General features: G+C 40.4%; 1 protein-coding gene across 1 annotated transcript; it reads left to right on the top strand.

Moving 5' to 3' along the window:
* The first annotated feature begins 4721 nt into the window (after window positions 1-4721).
* rbm15 (RNA binding motif protein 15) lies at window positions 4722-9716 on the top strand. The gene has a single exon (XM_037772572.1). It carries the CDS (start codon window positions 5011-5013, stop codon window positions 7636-7638), a length of 2628 nt encoding a protein of 875 aa, XP_037628500.1. The 5' UTR covers window positions 4722-5010; the 3' UTR covers window positions 7639-9716.
* Window positions 9717-17903: the final 8187 nt, after the last annotated feature.

Genomic DNA, 17903 nt, shown 5'->3' with positions numbered 1-17903 from the left:
TCTGCTGTGCGGGAAGTGAGCTTCTTTGTATTCGGGAAGTGCACAGAGAGGCCGTACGTGTGCAGCGTACTTGGCCTCGCTTCAAGAGGCCTTCAGGTGGCACCTCGTCTATCAGGAGCGAGTGGCAGGTTCATTAATGGAGAGCTAACTGAGCGACCACACTCCACTCTTGATGATAAAGTAAAGAGCCTCCCACAGAAGGATAGCTTCACATTGAGCCATTTCTCATTCACATCTGGCATCAGAGGTAAACCCGACCAACTGAGTAATGACTCACGGTTTAATAGAAGAAATCGGGGTTACCATGGCGCAGAGCGTTTTGTTTGCCAGTTCATCTGCTTTCTGCTTTTATTTATATGAATTCATGTCTTGTCTTTTTAAAGAAGAATATGACTAGTTTCACATGCATTCCAAAAAAATTGTTTTCAGGAAATCTCCTTGCTGTGCTTTACCCCAAACTATGTACTTTATTGTCAAGGAAACACTGAATTGCATGGTACCATCCCATCTGTTGTACATTATTAAATACCAACATATTCATGTCAGATGTGCAAACATTTAAATCTGTGAGAGATTGAGAACTTGAATTGAGAGAAAAAAACAAAGTTCCACTGGTGGACAAAGCCCCGAAAAGCTCCACTTACTCCCCAGAAGTGTACATGGCTTACGGCTGAATACGCTGGCTCTCCTTTCCCTTGTCAGCCACGCCGGGGCGGATCGGCTGCCATTCCCTTTCAGTCTGTGCCGGGGTTTTGTGTGAGCCACCGACATGTGGTTCCAATAGAAGAAAGCACAAACCCATCAGAAACACTTTCCACACCCACAGCTTCAAATTCCAGCCAGGCCCTGGGAGACGGCAGCCTTTACTGCAGTTACATAGTCCCCCTGATTAAATCCCAGATTAAGTGGAGAAGATAAGGAGACCTGTCAGTGGGGATAAGGGATTGAGGAGATGGTCATCTTTAGGAAAGCTGAAGAAATAGCAGATGGTGAATCAACGCTCAGTTTTGATATTTATTTTTAGATAGAGAGCAGGTTAATCACATCTATCTAAACAAAAGAGGAAACTCAGTGGCTTACATGTAGTGAATTTGATATGATATATGTCAGTAATAGAATAGCTGTTATGAATGCAGTATCCCGCTAAAAAACTGCACCAATTACCTTACAATAGGCGGCCATACGTTTTGATTAAGTTGTCATTAAAGTTACAGTGGTGTGGCGTACGCTTTGATCTGTATTGGCTCAATATATCAGGCTGCAAAGGCCTTATATGATTTGTCAAATGAAAAATGTTGAGAGCACAATGCTGGGGGCAGTTATTAACCCAGCATCACTTTGTATGTAAGGGTCACTGGGTGAAGACTGTCACTAGAAAATTACTATACCCTTACCCTCATTAATGGACGAAAAAAAAATCTGATTTAATGCTCATTAAAGTGTGTACCGCTGCCCGCTGGCCACCGTCCTGAGCTTTGATCTCTACAAGATTTATCTTGGCCTTGAAGTGCAGCTATTGTGACACAACCGATCCTTGTATTTGAAGTTGTCCAACAGCATTAACATTTCCCACTAAGCTAAACAATGTGGTAGCAAGATGCGGCCAACTAGTCAAACAGTGGAGTGAGGCGAGTTCAACACAGTCTGTCATGAAGTATTTGGTTGCTTCCTGATATTTGCCTATTTGCATCTAATTGTAAAGTGTGCACAAAATGTTTTTCGACATATACAGAAGTGCAAAAAATGGTTGATAGAAACGGTGAACTCAGCTTAGTGTTATTTTATTTCAGCATGATTCAAACAAACTCAGAAATGGGTGGTAAATAACGCCAATAAAGGACAAGAAAAAGCCAAATAACAGTAGTCTGTTTTAATTTTGCTTTCAGCTTATACTGTACCTCCAAAAAGGAAACTCTTGTGTTCGGGAGTAACCAATTAAAAGGCCTAAAATATATCAAATTAAACTACAACACCTAAATAGGCTAATTTATCACTTATTAGGCTATTTAAAAGGCCTAAACTATATCCAATTAACCTACAAAACGTAACTAAACTAATTAATGACTCATTATGCTACTTTAAAAGCTGATCATTACATTTATCATCTTTACAAAAGTCCTACAATTATGACTGGAGCTTGGCAACTTTATACTTATGAGAAAATGCATTACAACTTGTTGATCAGCAGCTTGCTTTGTCCACATATCCACAGAGAGAAGGGCCATGTGCCTATCCAAGGTCATTTTTAAGGATTAGTTAAGGGCTTATGTGCTACTGTACCCTTCAAGCTACTGTTCAAATACTGCCACCTTGTGGTATTAGGTCGACTTAAGTATAAAGTTTCTATCCTAAAGCTCTACCTCCTTCCTGCATCATGATCTTTTGTTTTCCCTCCTGTGAAATTAGATTTTTAATGTCACAATTTGTGGACATTTCAGATATTTAGTGGGTGTACTGTCCATAATAATCTAAATAATTTGACAGGGGTTGGACAAAAAAAACAAAAACAGGAGCAGTTCACAATGAAATTAAACATTCGCGTAGCCCTGTGATAAATTGTAAATCTCTAAATTAATACTACCTTGTTGTGCTTATCATGTTTAGTATTGTGAGACCATGTCAGAGAGGTGTTGACTGATAACAGGCCACAGAATGTGTTGGTGTTTTGCATTGGTTTGATAGCTCAGTTGGTGGTGAGGCAGCATGGCCCATGCCTGGCCAGTTGAGGAGTTTACTTTATATATATATATATATATATATATATATATATATATATAAAATATATAAAATATATATATATATTTTTTCTTTCTTTTCCTCATAACAAAATAAAATGAAATATGGAGAAAAGAAAATGGAGAAAAAAACAAAACTGAAAAAAACCAAAAAAAACAAACAAACAAATAAGTAAACAAATAAAGAAAGAAATAAAGAAAATTTTAAAAAAGCTAACATAACTGGGCAAGATCAATATCATGTGACTGTGTGTGTGCGCTTGAGAGGAGTGGTGGTGGCTGGCGGTCTGTCAGGGTGCAAATCAAATTAAGGCAAGATTAAAAAAGAATAAGATAAAATAAAGTAAAATAAATATAAATAGGTAGATAGAAAGAGGTAAAAAGAATGATGGCTAAAAGGATGGTGTTTAATAGTGTGATGGATAAAATAATAATTTACATTTAAATGTCTCACTGTCTCACTAAGACCAAGAAAGTGGATCACATCAGTCCAGTTCTGAGGTCTCTACACTGGCTCCCTGTCTCTCAGAGAATTGATTTCAAAATACTCCTGCTGGTTTACAAAGCACTAAATGGTTTAGGGCCAAAATACATTTCTGATCTTCTGCTATGTTCTGAACCATCCAGACCTCTCAGGTCATCTCAGGGCATCTGGATCAGGTCAACTTAGTGTCCCCAGAGTCAGAACTAAACATGCAGAAGAAGCAGCGTTCAGTTTTTATGCACCAAATATTTGGAACAAGCTCCCAGAAACCTGCAGGACCAACTCCAACTCTGAGTTCTTTTAAATCAAAGCTTAACTTTCCTGTTTGCTGCTGCCTTTTATTAAACCAGATAATGATCTTGTACTGCACTAGAGCTTTTACTCTTGTGTGTTATATTCTATTTAGCTTCTATCCTAGCTTTTATTTTTAGCTTGTTTTTATTTTCTAATCTTTAATGTTTTTATGTTTTTATAACTGTTTTAATTACGTCTTAATGTTCCTTTGTTTCAAATATTTTTATTAGGAAGCATGTGCATGTCAGTGATACAGACTTCTGTGGGGTGTGTATCATGCCTCATTTTTTATATATATCACCAAAAACAGACAATACTAGGAACTAAGGGCAAACAAAAATGGTAGTTAAGTTTAAAGTAGTTAAAGGAAAAAAAAAAAAAAAAAAAAAACAGACGAACAAAAAACAAAACAAAACAAACAAAAATAAATAAAAATAAATAAATAAATAAATAAAACAAAGACAACACCCTAAGGCACACAAATCAGGGAGACATTGTCTTAAAGGTCCCATATTATAAAAAAGTGAGATTTTCATGTTTTTTTATTACAAAGCAGGCTTAAGTCCTATATAAATACTTTGAAAGTATCGAAACACTCAATCCACGGGGAAATACACACAGCCCGTATTCAGAAACTCTGCATTTGAAACAAGCTGTCAGGAGTTCTGCCCATTCGTGATGTCATGAATATAAAATATTTAGACCCTTTACACAATTTTAAACGTAAACATTCTAAATGTGTCCCAGTTTATTCCTGGTTGCAGTGGATGTGAATGACATCAGCCGACAGGAAGTACACATGGACCCAAGCTGTTGCCTAGCAACGCAATTCTGTTGCAATTTCGTCAAAATGTGCTAAAACGGAGCGTTTCAGACAAGAGGGTAAATACAGGCATATTCAGGCAGACAGTATGAGGACAATAAAGTGTTTTTTTATTAACATTACAGCATGTAAACTATGTTCTAGTAGAAACACAAAATACAAGTATGAACCTGAAAATTAGCATGATATGGGACCTTTAATGTTCTTTTGCACTTTGTGGCAATGTTCTTGAATGTTTATGTAAAGCACCCTGTCGCTGAAATGTGCTATACAATGTGCTTTTATCCCCTTGTGTTGTTTTGTTATTTGTCTTTCTCTGTATAATATATTTTGGTATTTTTTATATATGTCCCTGCACATGTCTTCACTTGTTTTGTAATCACAATAAAAAAAGGAAAAAAAAGAAATGTGCTGTACAAATAAAGCTGCCTTGCCTCGGATGATTGACGTGCGCTTTAAAGTTTTCCACCCACTTTTCTTAACCAATCACAGCCAGGGGGCGGGACTTAGCGGTAATCTTTACAAAATGGCGACTGTTGTTGTTTTGCCGCAGGGTCAGTGAATAAAATCCGTTTGTCCATTTCAACTATTCTCTGCACTTATCTGCAGAAATAACGCTACAAAAAAAGACACCGGCGTCCCCAAGGGTCTGCTCCGTGTCTGAGTGGACTGAAATGAAAGGTAAAGAGCGGTCGCCGATTAAAAAACGCTCCCGGGCCTTGGACGAGATACGAGACCGCGGAGGAGGAGGAGGAGGAGGAGGAGGAGGATGCCACCCGACCAGCAAGAAAATGGGAGCTCTGTCGTCCATCTCCGGCGGGAGCAATAACGGAAACAGCTCCACTAAAGGCGACGGTGGCGGGTCGACGAGAAGGAGTCTACTAAATGATAATAAAAGAGACAGAGACTTCGACGGGCACAGCAGGACTGGAGGAAACAACCACGGTTGTCAGTCCGCAGCGAGCTCCGTCTCCGTCAATAAGAACCACAGCCTGAGCCTGACGCTGGATTTAGCCTCGCCGAGGAGCGGTGCTTCTTCTCGGGGTGAGCCGCGCGCCCAACCGCCGCCGCCCAGCAGCAGCAGCAGCAGCAGCACAGCCGCAGAGAGTGAGTACAAGACGCTCAAGATAAGCGACTTAGGCACCCAGCTGAGCGACGAAGACATTGAAGACGGATTGTTTCACGAGTTTAAGAAATTTGGAGATGTTAGTGTGAAGATAAGCCGAAGCAACGATGAGAGGATCGCGTTTGTGAACTTCAGGAAGCCGGAGGACGCCAGAGCCGCTAAACACGCCAGAGGACGGTTGGTGCTGTACGACCGGCCGTTGAAGATAGAAGCGGTGTACATCAACCGGAGGAGAAGCCGCTCACCGGTGGAGAGAGACTTATACGGAGCAGCTCAAAGCCACAGACATTTACAGAGACCTCTCTCCCCCACTGGGCTCGGATACAGAGACTACCGGCTCCAGCAGCTCGCCCTGGGTCGCCTCCCTCCTCCTCCACCGCCTCCGTTACCCAGAGAGCTGGACCGGGACCGGGAGTTCGCCCTGTTTGAAGCGCGGGCTCGACCTGCTTTCATTGCAGAGCGCGCAGCTTTCCGCGAGGAGGATTTTATATCTCCAGAAGACGACCAAAGAGCCAATAGGACGTTGTTTTTAGGCAACCTGGACATTACTGTCACAGAAGCAGATTTGAGGAGAGCTTTTGACAGGTTTGGGGTCATAACTGAAGTGGACATTAAAAGACCCACAAGGGGACAAACCAGCACCTATGGGTTTCTGAAGTTTGAGAATCTGGACATGGCTCACCGGGCTAAGCTTAGTATGTCTGGCAAAATAGTGGGACACAACCCCATAAAGATAGGTTATGGGAAAGCAACTCCCACCACGCGCCTGTGGGTGGGTGGACTTGGACCTTGGGTTCCTGTTGCAGCCCTGGCCAGAGAGTTTGATCGCTTTGGCACTATAAGGACCATTGACTACAGAAAGGGGGACACCTGGGCCTACATTCAGTATGAAAGTTTGGACGCTGCACAAGCGGCGTGCACGCACATGAGGGGCTTCCCACTCGGAGGTCCAGAGAGGAGACTCAGAGTGGACTTTGCTGACACTGAGCATCGTTACCAGCAGCAGTTCCTGCAGCCGCTTCCAATACCGCCGTTTGACATGGTGGCTGAGTCGTTTGTCCACCGTGCCACACCTGAACCCCTGAGGGTCAGGGAACGGACTCCACCGCCTCTTCACTTCAGGGAGAGAGAACTCTTTCCTGGTACCGAGTGGCCCAACCCAGCTATTCGTGATCGGGTACGTGCTTCACCCTTCGAGCCTCTGGAGCACTTGGAACGTGAGCGGCGGGCACGAGAACCTTGGTCTTTGGAGCGAGAGCTGCAGGGACGAGAACCTGCACGCAAGCGGCGCGTGATGGAGGACGGACGACACATAGACCACTCCCCTGACAGCACTGAGAGGACAGTAAGGCGGAGACGTGCTTCTCCAGATGGCAGTCCTGGAGGTAGCAGCAGAGACGGAGGGCGCTTCAGTGACTCAGAGCGCCCTGTGCGGGGCGAGAGACCCTCTCCCGCGCGAGAACGCCACAGCAGCCTGGAAAGAGGTGTGGCTGAGCGGAGACTCAAAAGCCAGAGTCTCTCTGAAAAGGGACCTTCAAGCAGCGTTGTTTCAGCGGTTGGAGAGCGTAAGCGCAAAGCAGGCGATGGCGGTAAAGGGCCGGCCAAGCGAGAACGTTCTGAGAGCAGCTCCAAAGGAGGCCAGCCGTCGAAACCAGACGGCACCAAACTCAGCTTGGCCTGGCAAGGCATGCTGCTGCTCAAGAACAGCAACTTCCCCGCCAACATGCACCTGCTGGAGGGTGACCACAACGTAGCCAGCGACCTGCTCGTCGAGGGCACAACGGGGAGGCAGGTGAGCGAGCTAAAGATCACCCAGCGTCTCCGTCTGGACCAGCCCAAGCTTGACGAGGTGTCCCGACGCATCAAGGTGGCGGGGCCCGCCGGCTACGCCATCCTGCTGGCAGTTCCTGGGACCACAGAGGATTCATCTTCATCGGACCCCGCAGCCTCAACTCAGCGGCCGCTTCGCAACCTGGTGTCCTACCTCAACCAAAAACAAGCAGCTGGAGTCATCAGTCTACCCGTGGGAGGGAGCCGAGATAAAGACAACACAGGGGTTCTTCACGCTTTCCCTCCCTGTGATTTCTCCCAGCAGTTCCTGGATTCCTCTGCCAAAGCTCTGGCTAAAAGTGAAGAGGACTATCTGGTCATGATTGTGGTCCGTGGAGCATCTTAAAAAAAAAAAAAAATCAGAACACACTAAGTTCAAGTGGTGTAAAAAAACAAAAAAAACTGCTGTATGTCAGTAACTATTGCATGCTGTGTGTTCTGCATTATGGGGTACACTAGTATGGTTCTTGAGTGTTTGTATGTTGCCATGTAATCCACTAAAAGGACAAACAGTGCCCTCCTACAAAACTAAAAGGATGTGTGTTTTTGAAATTACTTTGAAAGGGTGAATTGCTCACAAAGTCATAAACCTGCAGTAATTCAGTCAGATATACTAAAATATGAGGAGCATTTGTTGAATAAATTAGATTTAAAAAGAGATAAGTCATATAGAAAAACAAATTTTTGGTTCGTTTACAGGTTTAAAATCTTGACTGTCCAACTCTACTAGAAGAAAATAATTAAAAAATGCATTGAGAAGACACAATAACACCTCCACTACAATAAAAACACAAACAATGGCCTCACTGGCTGCTATAGTGTTGACCTCCCCGATACAGTGTTAACAAAAAAATTACGATCATAACAAAGGTCATGTTTGTGTCTGGGGTATTATTACTGCGTTGCCTTAGATTTTACAGGTGTTATTGTGTCTACCTCCTATACATTTACATGAAGAGAATCAGAAAACATCCTTTTGCAAAGCTTTGAATTACAGTGCAATAATATTTGTTATATTACAATCACTTTTTTGATGGATGGAGACAAAGATGAGCATGACATTTTTGAATTGAAGGTTTTAAGTAAAGGTGTAGTGGATGATTTGGTACTTCAGTTACAAAGCTAAACAGGAGGAAGAATCCTGGTAACATTTTTGAAGGTCAAAACATGTCGCACAACTCTTCTCCAGCGTGCAAAACACACTCCGTTAATGTTTTGGGCTATTTCGCCTTCATCTGGTAACCACCATGATGACAACAATAAAAATAAAGTGTAGTGTACTGAAGAAGAGTTATGCAATGTGTTTTAATTTTGATGGACTCACACTGGCCTGTATGTGTGCGCCTTCAGAGTTGGAAATATTTTTTGAAGGTCACCAGTGAAAACGTCTCGTCTAGATACAGCTCATACATTTCAGTCACCTATGTTGTGAATACAGTTTGAAAAATAACTTTCAGGTTCATGGTTTTGGATTTCAGAATATCTTTTATTAACGTAATACTGGAACACCAGATTGCAAGATAGACAATGACCTCAGTGTTTGTCCACTGGTAAAACTAAATTGTTAATGTCGACTCTATGTGGAATGCTAAATACTAACAGATGTGAGATTTTTTTTTTTGCCCAGGGAACAGCCCATAACAAAATACGCATAGCATAGTGAAGCAAATACTAACAATGTTTTTCATATTTTTTACTTTTATTTTGTGCATCCCTACCTTAGACATGGTTGTGTAATGTGATCTATGAAAAACTACAGTAGTAATGGATAAAAAAGCTTAGAGAGTTTTGTGTTGTTTCATTTATTGCTCTGAAACCAGTAGGTCCTCCAAGAATAATATTTAGTATCAGTAATATGTTGGTACAAAGTAACAAAAACCTGCTATTTGTTCAGTACGTAGGTCTGTGTCATTTTAAAGTTTAACAGTTCATGTTTGAATTTAAATTTTAGAAGTTTTAAATCGGGCAATATTTTAGTCATGCCTGCCAACTTGTTCCCAGGGCCTACTTAACATGTTTTGTTTTGCCATTGTATGTTTGTCATGCAATAGTAACCCACCCCAAATTATAATTTGCTGAGTTTGGTTCAATATGTATTGAAAACATTAATATGTCAGAAACTTGTTCTGTGTGAACGTCACACCCACTTCAACGTTGGACTCTCGAGGAGACGAGTGCAGAGCTGCAAACATCTGCAGAGAAGGTGTTTGTGAGTCCTCACTAATGAGGCGACTCTTAAGTTGTGTGTCCCATCTGCACCTGTGATGACTTCTGTTTTAAAATGGAAAAAATTGAGCAATGTACACTTTGATGTCATGGGAAAGGAAAATCCGTAGAGCCCGTACGAAGCTGTTCACATACCTGCGAGTGCGTTTGGGCACTTAATGTGACCGATTATCAATAAATTGTTCATTTGAAGGGAAACTTGTTTCTTCGATGGAAGTGAATTGAAGAAACGCGCTGCCGTACCTTATTGTGTTTCCAAGGAGTTGTCACTTGAAAATTTTGTTTCTGCACACGAAAAAGGGAGACAACTTGCAGTTTGTATAGCACCAGTGAAGAGAGACGCCTGTGTCGCGTGAGGATCGCTGTTTGCTTACAGGCCTGCTCTGAGCTCCCATCATAAATTACTCCCATGTTATACCCTCAACGTTTCCTGTCGGCATGTGAACACCTGATCAGGATGGAGGAGCCTCCGCTGCCTCTTGTTCACGGCCAGTTTGCAGTGTGATGCAGATGCAGACGGCGGTGCAGCTCGGGAGTGGAGGGCGGGAGCAAACAGCAGCACGTGGCCGGTATCCTGTTGTTCTTCCCAGCTCGTTACTCTAAAGGGGTTTCATGCGCATTGTTCCTGGTTCTGAATAGGAGCTGAGGAAATCCCATCACCGGCCGTCACACACTCCACTCGGGAGATTGTGGGTGACACCGCTAGGAAAATTTCCATCCATAGCATCTACAGTTCAAGCTGTCTCGCTGCAGAGGCCAAGCTGAACCACTGGGCTGATTTGTCTTTATCATACTTTGCCCAGTTATGATTTGATTTGACTAAATGTTTGGCTCAGGGAAGAGGATTGGCCCAAACTTCAGCTAGGAATATTGTTTGCCCCCATCTTTGTGTTCTCCTCTATTTGAACCCTCTCCGAGGAGACGAGTGCAAGACGTGTGCTGAAGCTCCATCGTCGTCTGAGGTCTGCTACAGCATGGAAATGAAAACAGGCCGAAATTGTTTCCCCTTTTTGACACTGCTGGAAGGAATCCACACTGCAGACCCCACCCCCTCCCCCAGATTCTTCTAGGAGACCTGTTTATTTTGCCAGTGCCCTTTTTTATAAAGTTTAAGGCCACTTTACACAGGAAAAAAACGTTTTCCATTTCCTCCTGCCATCCATTTTAGTCATAGTAGTGTGAAAACAAATGTTCTGAGCTGAGAAGGACCCCTCACTCCACTAGAGAAACATTGCCATCTTGAGGACCACGGAGCGCCTGCTTTCCTCTCACAGTCTACCTGACAAATCACACTCATGCACACCAGACAGACAACCAGGACAGAGCCGGTAACGCTGCACGACTGCTGTATAGAAACAACACGAGGGTGAGTAGGGAGAGAACGAGCTGCCTGCCAGGTCTGTGTCGGTGGCTCAGGCAGCAGTGGTAAGTATAAAGTGTCAACACCACATGTTTTACAATAACAAATGGCACACTAGTTTTCAGTCGAAGTCAATAATGAGGTTATTTCCACTGATGGCATAAATCCAATTGTGTAAGGTAAATCATCTTGGTTTGAGTAAGAAAAAAAAGTCAAAATTCTCTGATTGCAGCTTCTTAAATGTGAATATTTTCTGGTTTCTTTACTCCTCTATGACAGTAAACTTAGTATCTTTGAGTTGTCAAGACATTTGAGGATGTCATCTTGGGCATTGACATTTTTCTGACATTTTATAGACTTAAAAAACTAATTGTTAATTGAGAAAATTATCAACAGATTAATGAAAATAATCATTAGCTGCAGTTTTAGGAAGACAACAGGACCATTTTTTGCCAACAATAACCCACTGCACGTCGTGCTGCTCCTATCAGCAGCTTGAGAATCAACTAAACAAAATGATGATACTTTATCTTAAATAGTGAACGTTTAATAACCTGAATGTATTCTCTTGATAATATACTCATGCAGAGGTGTTTGTTTACATTCATTGCAAAATCGATTTACAATTTTAAGCTACTGCAGCTGTTGAACCTCTGGCCTAGATGAGATTTTAAAAACAAATACTGCACATTTAGTTGTTTTCATGGAGATGTGAGACCAACGGGGATTACTATCATTCACGTAAAGATTCATCATGTCACTCATGAAAAAGAGAAATAGTCAGAAACTACAGGGAAGTTTAATATGTTCTAATATGATGCGGTCTGTGAGGTGTAGGCTCGGTTATAAAGGTCTATTTGTTTCACAGAAAATCAAAAAACAGCTTCAAGCCACTGTATTTTCTTTTAAGACACATTCATTCATGTTAAACATTGTCAGTAAGTCATAATAGTATTATTGATCCTGCTAAAAGAAACCTTTATTAGATTATTTCTTGTTGAATCCTAAAGTATTAATATCAGTTAGGCGAATATAAAGTAATTATAGTGATATAAGAAAATGGCTTCTGACATTAGCATGCATTAGGAGATGTTAATGACTACAGGCCACAAAGTGATAACCTCCAGTTAATGAAATGGAGAATATTAATATGGTATTTAAAGGAGGCCCAGTCCTGGACCTGATAAATCCATCACATGCCACCAGTTAGCAATCAAAATGTAGCTTGTGAATATAAAATCAATCTGTGGCCAATACTTGGCTGTTTAATCTGGTTTCACTGATAACGGGATGATTTTTAATCTGCTCCCAGTATATTGAGGCTGTTTGAGCAGCTACATGTGATATTATGCCACGGTGTCAAACCAGAACCAGAACCAGAGGCCTGCAATCAAATATTCACACATTGATAGATCGAGCAGCAATACGATGCTTGGAAAGATGTTCTTGAGTATTTTGAGATATTGGCGTGTGTAAGATATTAGAGACTGTTATATAGTTAATTGGTGTTTGGTATTTATGCCTTCCTATTGCACATGAAGATTGTGATTGGTTCCAGACTTTACAGCCACTTCCTATTCATGATGGCTTCTCATTGTCACTAATCATTTGCCTGATGAAGGTCTAGTACTGAAACGTCGCCAGTTAGACAGTGCGCGGGAGTTTTTTTATCTACTCGTCTCTCTCCTACGCACCTGTCTCATGAAATAGAAGTGTTAAGTCTTCTTCTGTTCAAAGGCTACTTTGTGAAATCAATTGACCGACAGTACATCTTGAGAAATGAAGTTACACTGAGTCCAGTCAAACTCTCACAAGATTTCCAGATAAAGGTTGTTACCTGCAGTATAATCCTTTGTAAAGGTACCAAATTATAATTTAGTGCTAGTGTTTAGTAAGACATCTCAACATGTTGTAAATGTAAACTGGTGTACAATCACCTCAGTTCCACACATCTGGTGTCATATTTGCTGATCTTATCTGTTGGAAAGATCATCTGATATGTTAACCGTTCTGATTGCGGTGCAGTTCACTGTAGTATAAAGCACTCACTTGGATATCATGTTATGTCGAACATTTAAATTTCTAAAAACAAGTGTTAACTTGCACTAACAAGCATTTTCAAATAATATACTCTAGGGCTGCAGTTTACGATTATTTTCATTGTTGATTAATCTGTCGATTATTTTCTCGATTAATAGATTAGTTGTTTGGTCTATAAAATGGTGAAAATGTTGACAACATCGTATTAACTATATCAGATCATATTAACCTGTCCTGTAGTTTCTGACTATTTCTCTTTTTCATGACAGATAGTAATCCCCATTTGGTTTTACATCACAAGAACAACTAAAAGTGCAGTATTTTTGTTTTAATCTCATCTAGGCAGCAGCTGCAGTATTTTAACTGTAAAATTTCAATTTTGCAATGAATGTAAACAACGCCCTCACATTTTATGGAGTATACATGCGGCTATTATAAATGTTCACTATTTAAAATAATGTATCATCATTTTGTTTTGTTGATTCTCCAGCAGATGATGGGTGCAGCACTATGTGTAATAGGTTATTGTGGGCAGTAAATGGTCCTGTTATCTTACTAGGGCTGCAACTAACGATTATTTTCATCGTCGATTAATCTGTCGATTATTTTCTTGATTTAATCGATCATTTATTTGTTATACAAAATGTAAGAAAATGCTGAAAAATGTTGATCAGTGTTTCCCATAGCCCAAGATGACGTCCTTAAATGTTTTGTTTTGTCCACAACTCAAAGATATTCAGTTTACTGTCATAGAGGAGTAAAGAAACCAGAAAATATTCACATTTAAGAAGCTGGAATCAGAGATTTTTACTTTTTTTTTTTTTTTTACTTAAAAACAATACTAAAACCAATTAATCAAATAGTTGACGATTCATTTAATGGTTGACAACTAATCATTTAATCGTTGCAGCTGTTATTTACACTGTAAACTGCTAACAAGATTAAAACATGTTTGTATGTTTCCTTTACAGATTTCCACTGGACAGCAGTTTGTTTCCAGGCCGCCAGTAAACACCATCAGGTGTCATCTACTGTAAGTAACCTGTTTGCTTTGATTATTATTAACAATCTGAAATGACATAACATGTTGTTGAATCCTTTGTTTTACAAAGTGAAATAATTACAAGCATTTGTTGGGTGTACTTTAAAAACTCAAGATGAAAATGAATGTAATAATGTAGATGATTCATTTTGTTTATTCACGTCAGTGTGTCTAAAAATATGTCAATAAAACATGTTAAAGATGTGGCAACTTGTGTTTTCCTTGCAGAAATAGATGTTGTCGTGGTATCAGTGCATTTATTGTCGGAAACACACGAAAACAGACTTGAAGTCACATGTCAGTTTATTACAGCTGACTGTTACAAGGCTTAAAAATGAACTCTGAGGACTTGGAACATGATACTATATGATTGATTAAGCATTTTTCCTAAACTATCAGTTCACAAATCCAGGAGCCAGAGTAGTGACAAAACAGTGCTTTACCCATAAATGCATTTTTTGCAACAAAAATCAAACACCATTGAACAGAACTCGGTTCATTATCTGTGGCATTTAAGACCAAAAAGGGACATGAAAATTATTTCAAGATATTGTTCAAACATAAAGTTCCTTAAAATACCCAGATAACTAACAAGTAAAATAATCCCAAACCAAAATCTACTTAAAGCATCAAATACATTTCATAAAAGATTTCTTATGGTACAAAATATTCAATGGCCCTCAATCACAAAAGCAAACTGGTGGTGAATGCAACTCGTGAGCCAAAAGAGCTTTTGTGCATGACTGTCGTTATTGAAACAATACAAAGAGCCTTGCTCAGTATTGTGTAAGTGAGATGAGGGGGAATAATTTGGTACTAATTGAGACAGCATTCTTTGAGTAGAGGCTTTCCTCCGCCACAAGAGGGCGACGTAACAAAACACATGCTGCTCTCAGTTAATGGCTCACTAATGGGTCGTTGAAATTACATAAACTATTTTTTTTACTAATAATAAGTTTCAAGTTATGTTCTAATGTGTCTTTGGCTGACATCACAGACAGGTTAGTAAAGATACAATACAGTACCTTGTAAGGCAAACAGTGGTGAAAAACCTCTATAACATAAAAATAAAGAAAGATTCAACAACCAACAGTCTCCCATATATATAAACAACATATAATTATAAGTTGCATTGCCATTAATAGGCTGCCTGCAGGCACTGTAAAAAGGCTGGGCAACAGTTTCCTACCAGTCCAGTTTATAATACGGGCAACATCTTTGTAACACAGTTGGCCAGAGATTTACAGACATACAAGGTTGACACAATGACACTTAATCACACACAATGACACAGAAAACCCTGCTATCTCATCAACAGTCCAACTGGGATCAATATATTTAGGGAACCTACTTAAATCTCGAACAGACAGGCTTGTTCTTTCAGGAGTTTTGAAAATGATGTGAGCTGTCAGTGTTTGTGCACTTTGCATAGACCAGCTCACAATGAGCTAGACGTGACCGTCATGTTATCTGCTCGGTGCTGCCAAGTAAATGTGAATGTTATTAAAACGAATCAGTACTGAACGACAAAAGAAGAGAGGCAGTTTCTAGTTGGTTGTATTTGTAGTATTTAAGTCATTGTGCTCGCTTGCATTTAAAACTGCAGGTGCAAACACTGTAAACAGGTTAAAATGTGATTATAGGAATTGAACTTGAAGCACAGAAATCCTTTGAATGGTCATTTAAAGTGTGAGAAAGAGCTGAAGTGTGAGTTGAAGTGTTAGAGAGGAAGCTGAGCTTTCAGTTTAACTTCTCACTGCCTTTAAATGCTCCGTTGCCAGAAGTCAGTGTCACCAGTTCAATGCAAACACATTATAACTTCTGAAAAAAAAAAGGTTTAAAACATCAGGTGCTATTCCAGAAAAACTATGGGAGGTATTAAAATGAAACAACTGAACTAATGTCATAAAGTACAAGATGTAGTAGTAGATTAATGAGCATGAAGGGGTTAAAAGGGAAAGGAAAATGTTCAAACTTTCATCAAAAAGTTGAAACAAAGATCTGACCAGACACACAAGAGTCCTAAATGTGCTGAACATTTTGAAGTTTGAATGGTCAAAGTATGCTGAATTAGTGGACAGACAATAAAAGCGTCCAGAATATTAATAATAAAGATATAAATAGGAGAATATGATTATACCTCTAAATGCTAGCACATGCCATATAATCTACCCCTGTGCCTACAATAATCTGGTTGGGGTTAAGAGATTATGCTACTGAAGCAGTTGCTGCTTTTTGGCTTTGAAGAGCAGGTTGCGCATTGTGCCATAGAAGCAGGCTGCAATTAAAGGGACAATTCGGTTCACCATGTCCGATCAGTATTGATGGTAAATGTAGTCGATTGAAGCAATAATGCTATATTGGACCCAGAAAGCTGAGTTCGCAGCTCCAGCGCCGTCGTTTGACGTGACAGTAATGTAGTTGGGTTCAAGAAAGAACTACAGAAATAGATTTCAAGTCTCCGCCTCTGGGTAGCCAGGGGGCAAGTGGTAGTGGCTAGAAGGGAACCAGCAAACTGGGGAAACTCTCCTGAGATAGTTGAGGCTAGGCGTTGACCTCGAATAGTTAAGATTAGGCATTGACCTCGAATAGTTAAGATTAGGCGTTGACCTCGAATAGTTAAGATTAGGCATTGACCTCGAATAGTTAAGATTAGGCATTGACCTCGAATAGTTAAGATTAGGTATTGACCTCGAATAGTTAAGGTTAGGCATTGACCTCGAATAGTTAAGATTAGGCATTGACCTCGAATAGTTTAGATTAGGCATTGACCTTAAATGGTTAAGATTAGGTATTGACCTCGAATAGTTAAGGTTAGGCATTGACCTCGAATAGTTTAGATTAGGCATTGACCTTAAATGGTTAAGATTAGGCATTGACCTCGAATATTTAAGATTAGGTATTGACCTCGAATAGTTAAGGTTAGGCATTGACCTCGAATAGTTTAGATTAGGCATTGACCTTAAATGGTTAAGGTTAGGCATTGACCTCGAATATTTAAGATTAGGTATTGACCTCGAATAGTTAAGGTTATGCATTATATCATTTTCCTCAGATATATAAAATTACCAAGAAAAACAATATACCACTAAAATTACAATATATTAACTTATTATGCGCCAAAAAATTTACTTCCATGTGCTCTGCCATTTCTTACAACGTCAGCAAACCCATCACAACTCGTGAACTCTGAGCTTTCAGAAACTTTCCACTTGGAGGTCGTGAATACGACATGAGGGATGGGGGCGTTTCTATGGACTCATCTCGTAAACATGGTGAACACGACCCCATTTGAAGGCACCATATGACCTGGGGACCCTCCGGTAATCTGAAGCTGTAGTGTGCAATGCATCCTAGTTCATGTAGGCACTGCCGGCACGACTCCGTGAGCAGGAGAACTCAGCTTTCTCGGTCAACATCAGCACACACTGATGAATTAATTGCTTCGATTGACTACCATCAACACTGACTGGACATCTACATAAAAGGTGCCAAATTTTCCCTTTAAGTAGCTGCTCAGTATCTTAACTATCTGGCAGTTAAAAGGTCAGAGGAAATATCATGCAGCATCATCACAACTTGGCCCAAAGTGCATACCAGTGAGTACAGGTTTACAGATACAGGTAAAAAGGCTTCCCAAGAATTTGAATGAGAAGAACTTTTTCATGAATATGTGCTTCCATTAATGCCATCACAGAAACAACAGGAGGAGGATAACAGCTCACCTGCATAGCTTAGTTTCCAGCAATATTATGTGCAATGAGAAGACACCGCAGAGTGAATGCAGCTGTGCTGTTGCATTGGAAAACAGATTTAGATTGTGTTTTAATAAGTTATTGCAAAGCAGCTAGTATTAAAATGTGCTGTATGTTTCAGTTTGGATGCATCTGATAAGACCAAGAATAGGGAGTAAAATATTTTTTGCAGAACATTAAAATTTTGG

This window comes from Sebastes umbrosus, chromosome 6 (assembly GCF_015220745.1).
Source record: "Sebastes umbrosus isolate fSebUmb1 chromosome 6, fSebUmb1.pri, whole genome shotgun sequence".
NCBI classification, from domain to species: domain Eukaryota; kingdom Metazoa; phylum Chordata; class Actinopteri; order Perciformes; family Sebastidae; genus Sebastes; species Sebastes umbrosus.
This window is presented reverse-complemented; position numbering and strand designations above follow the sequence as displayed.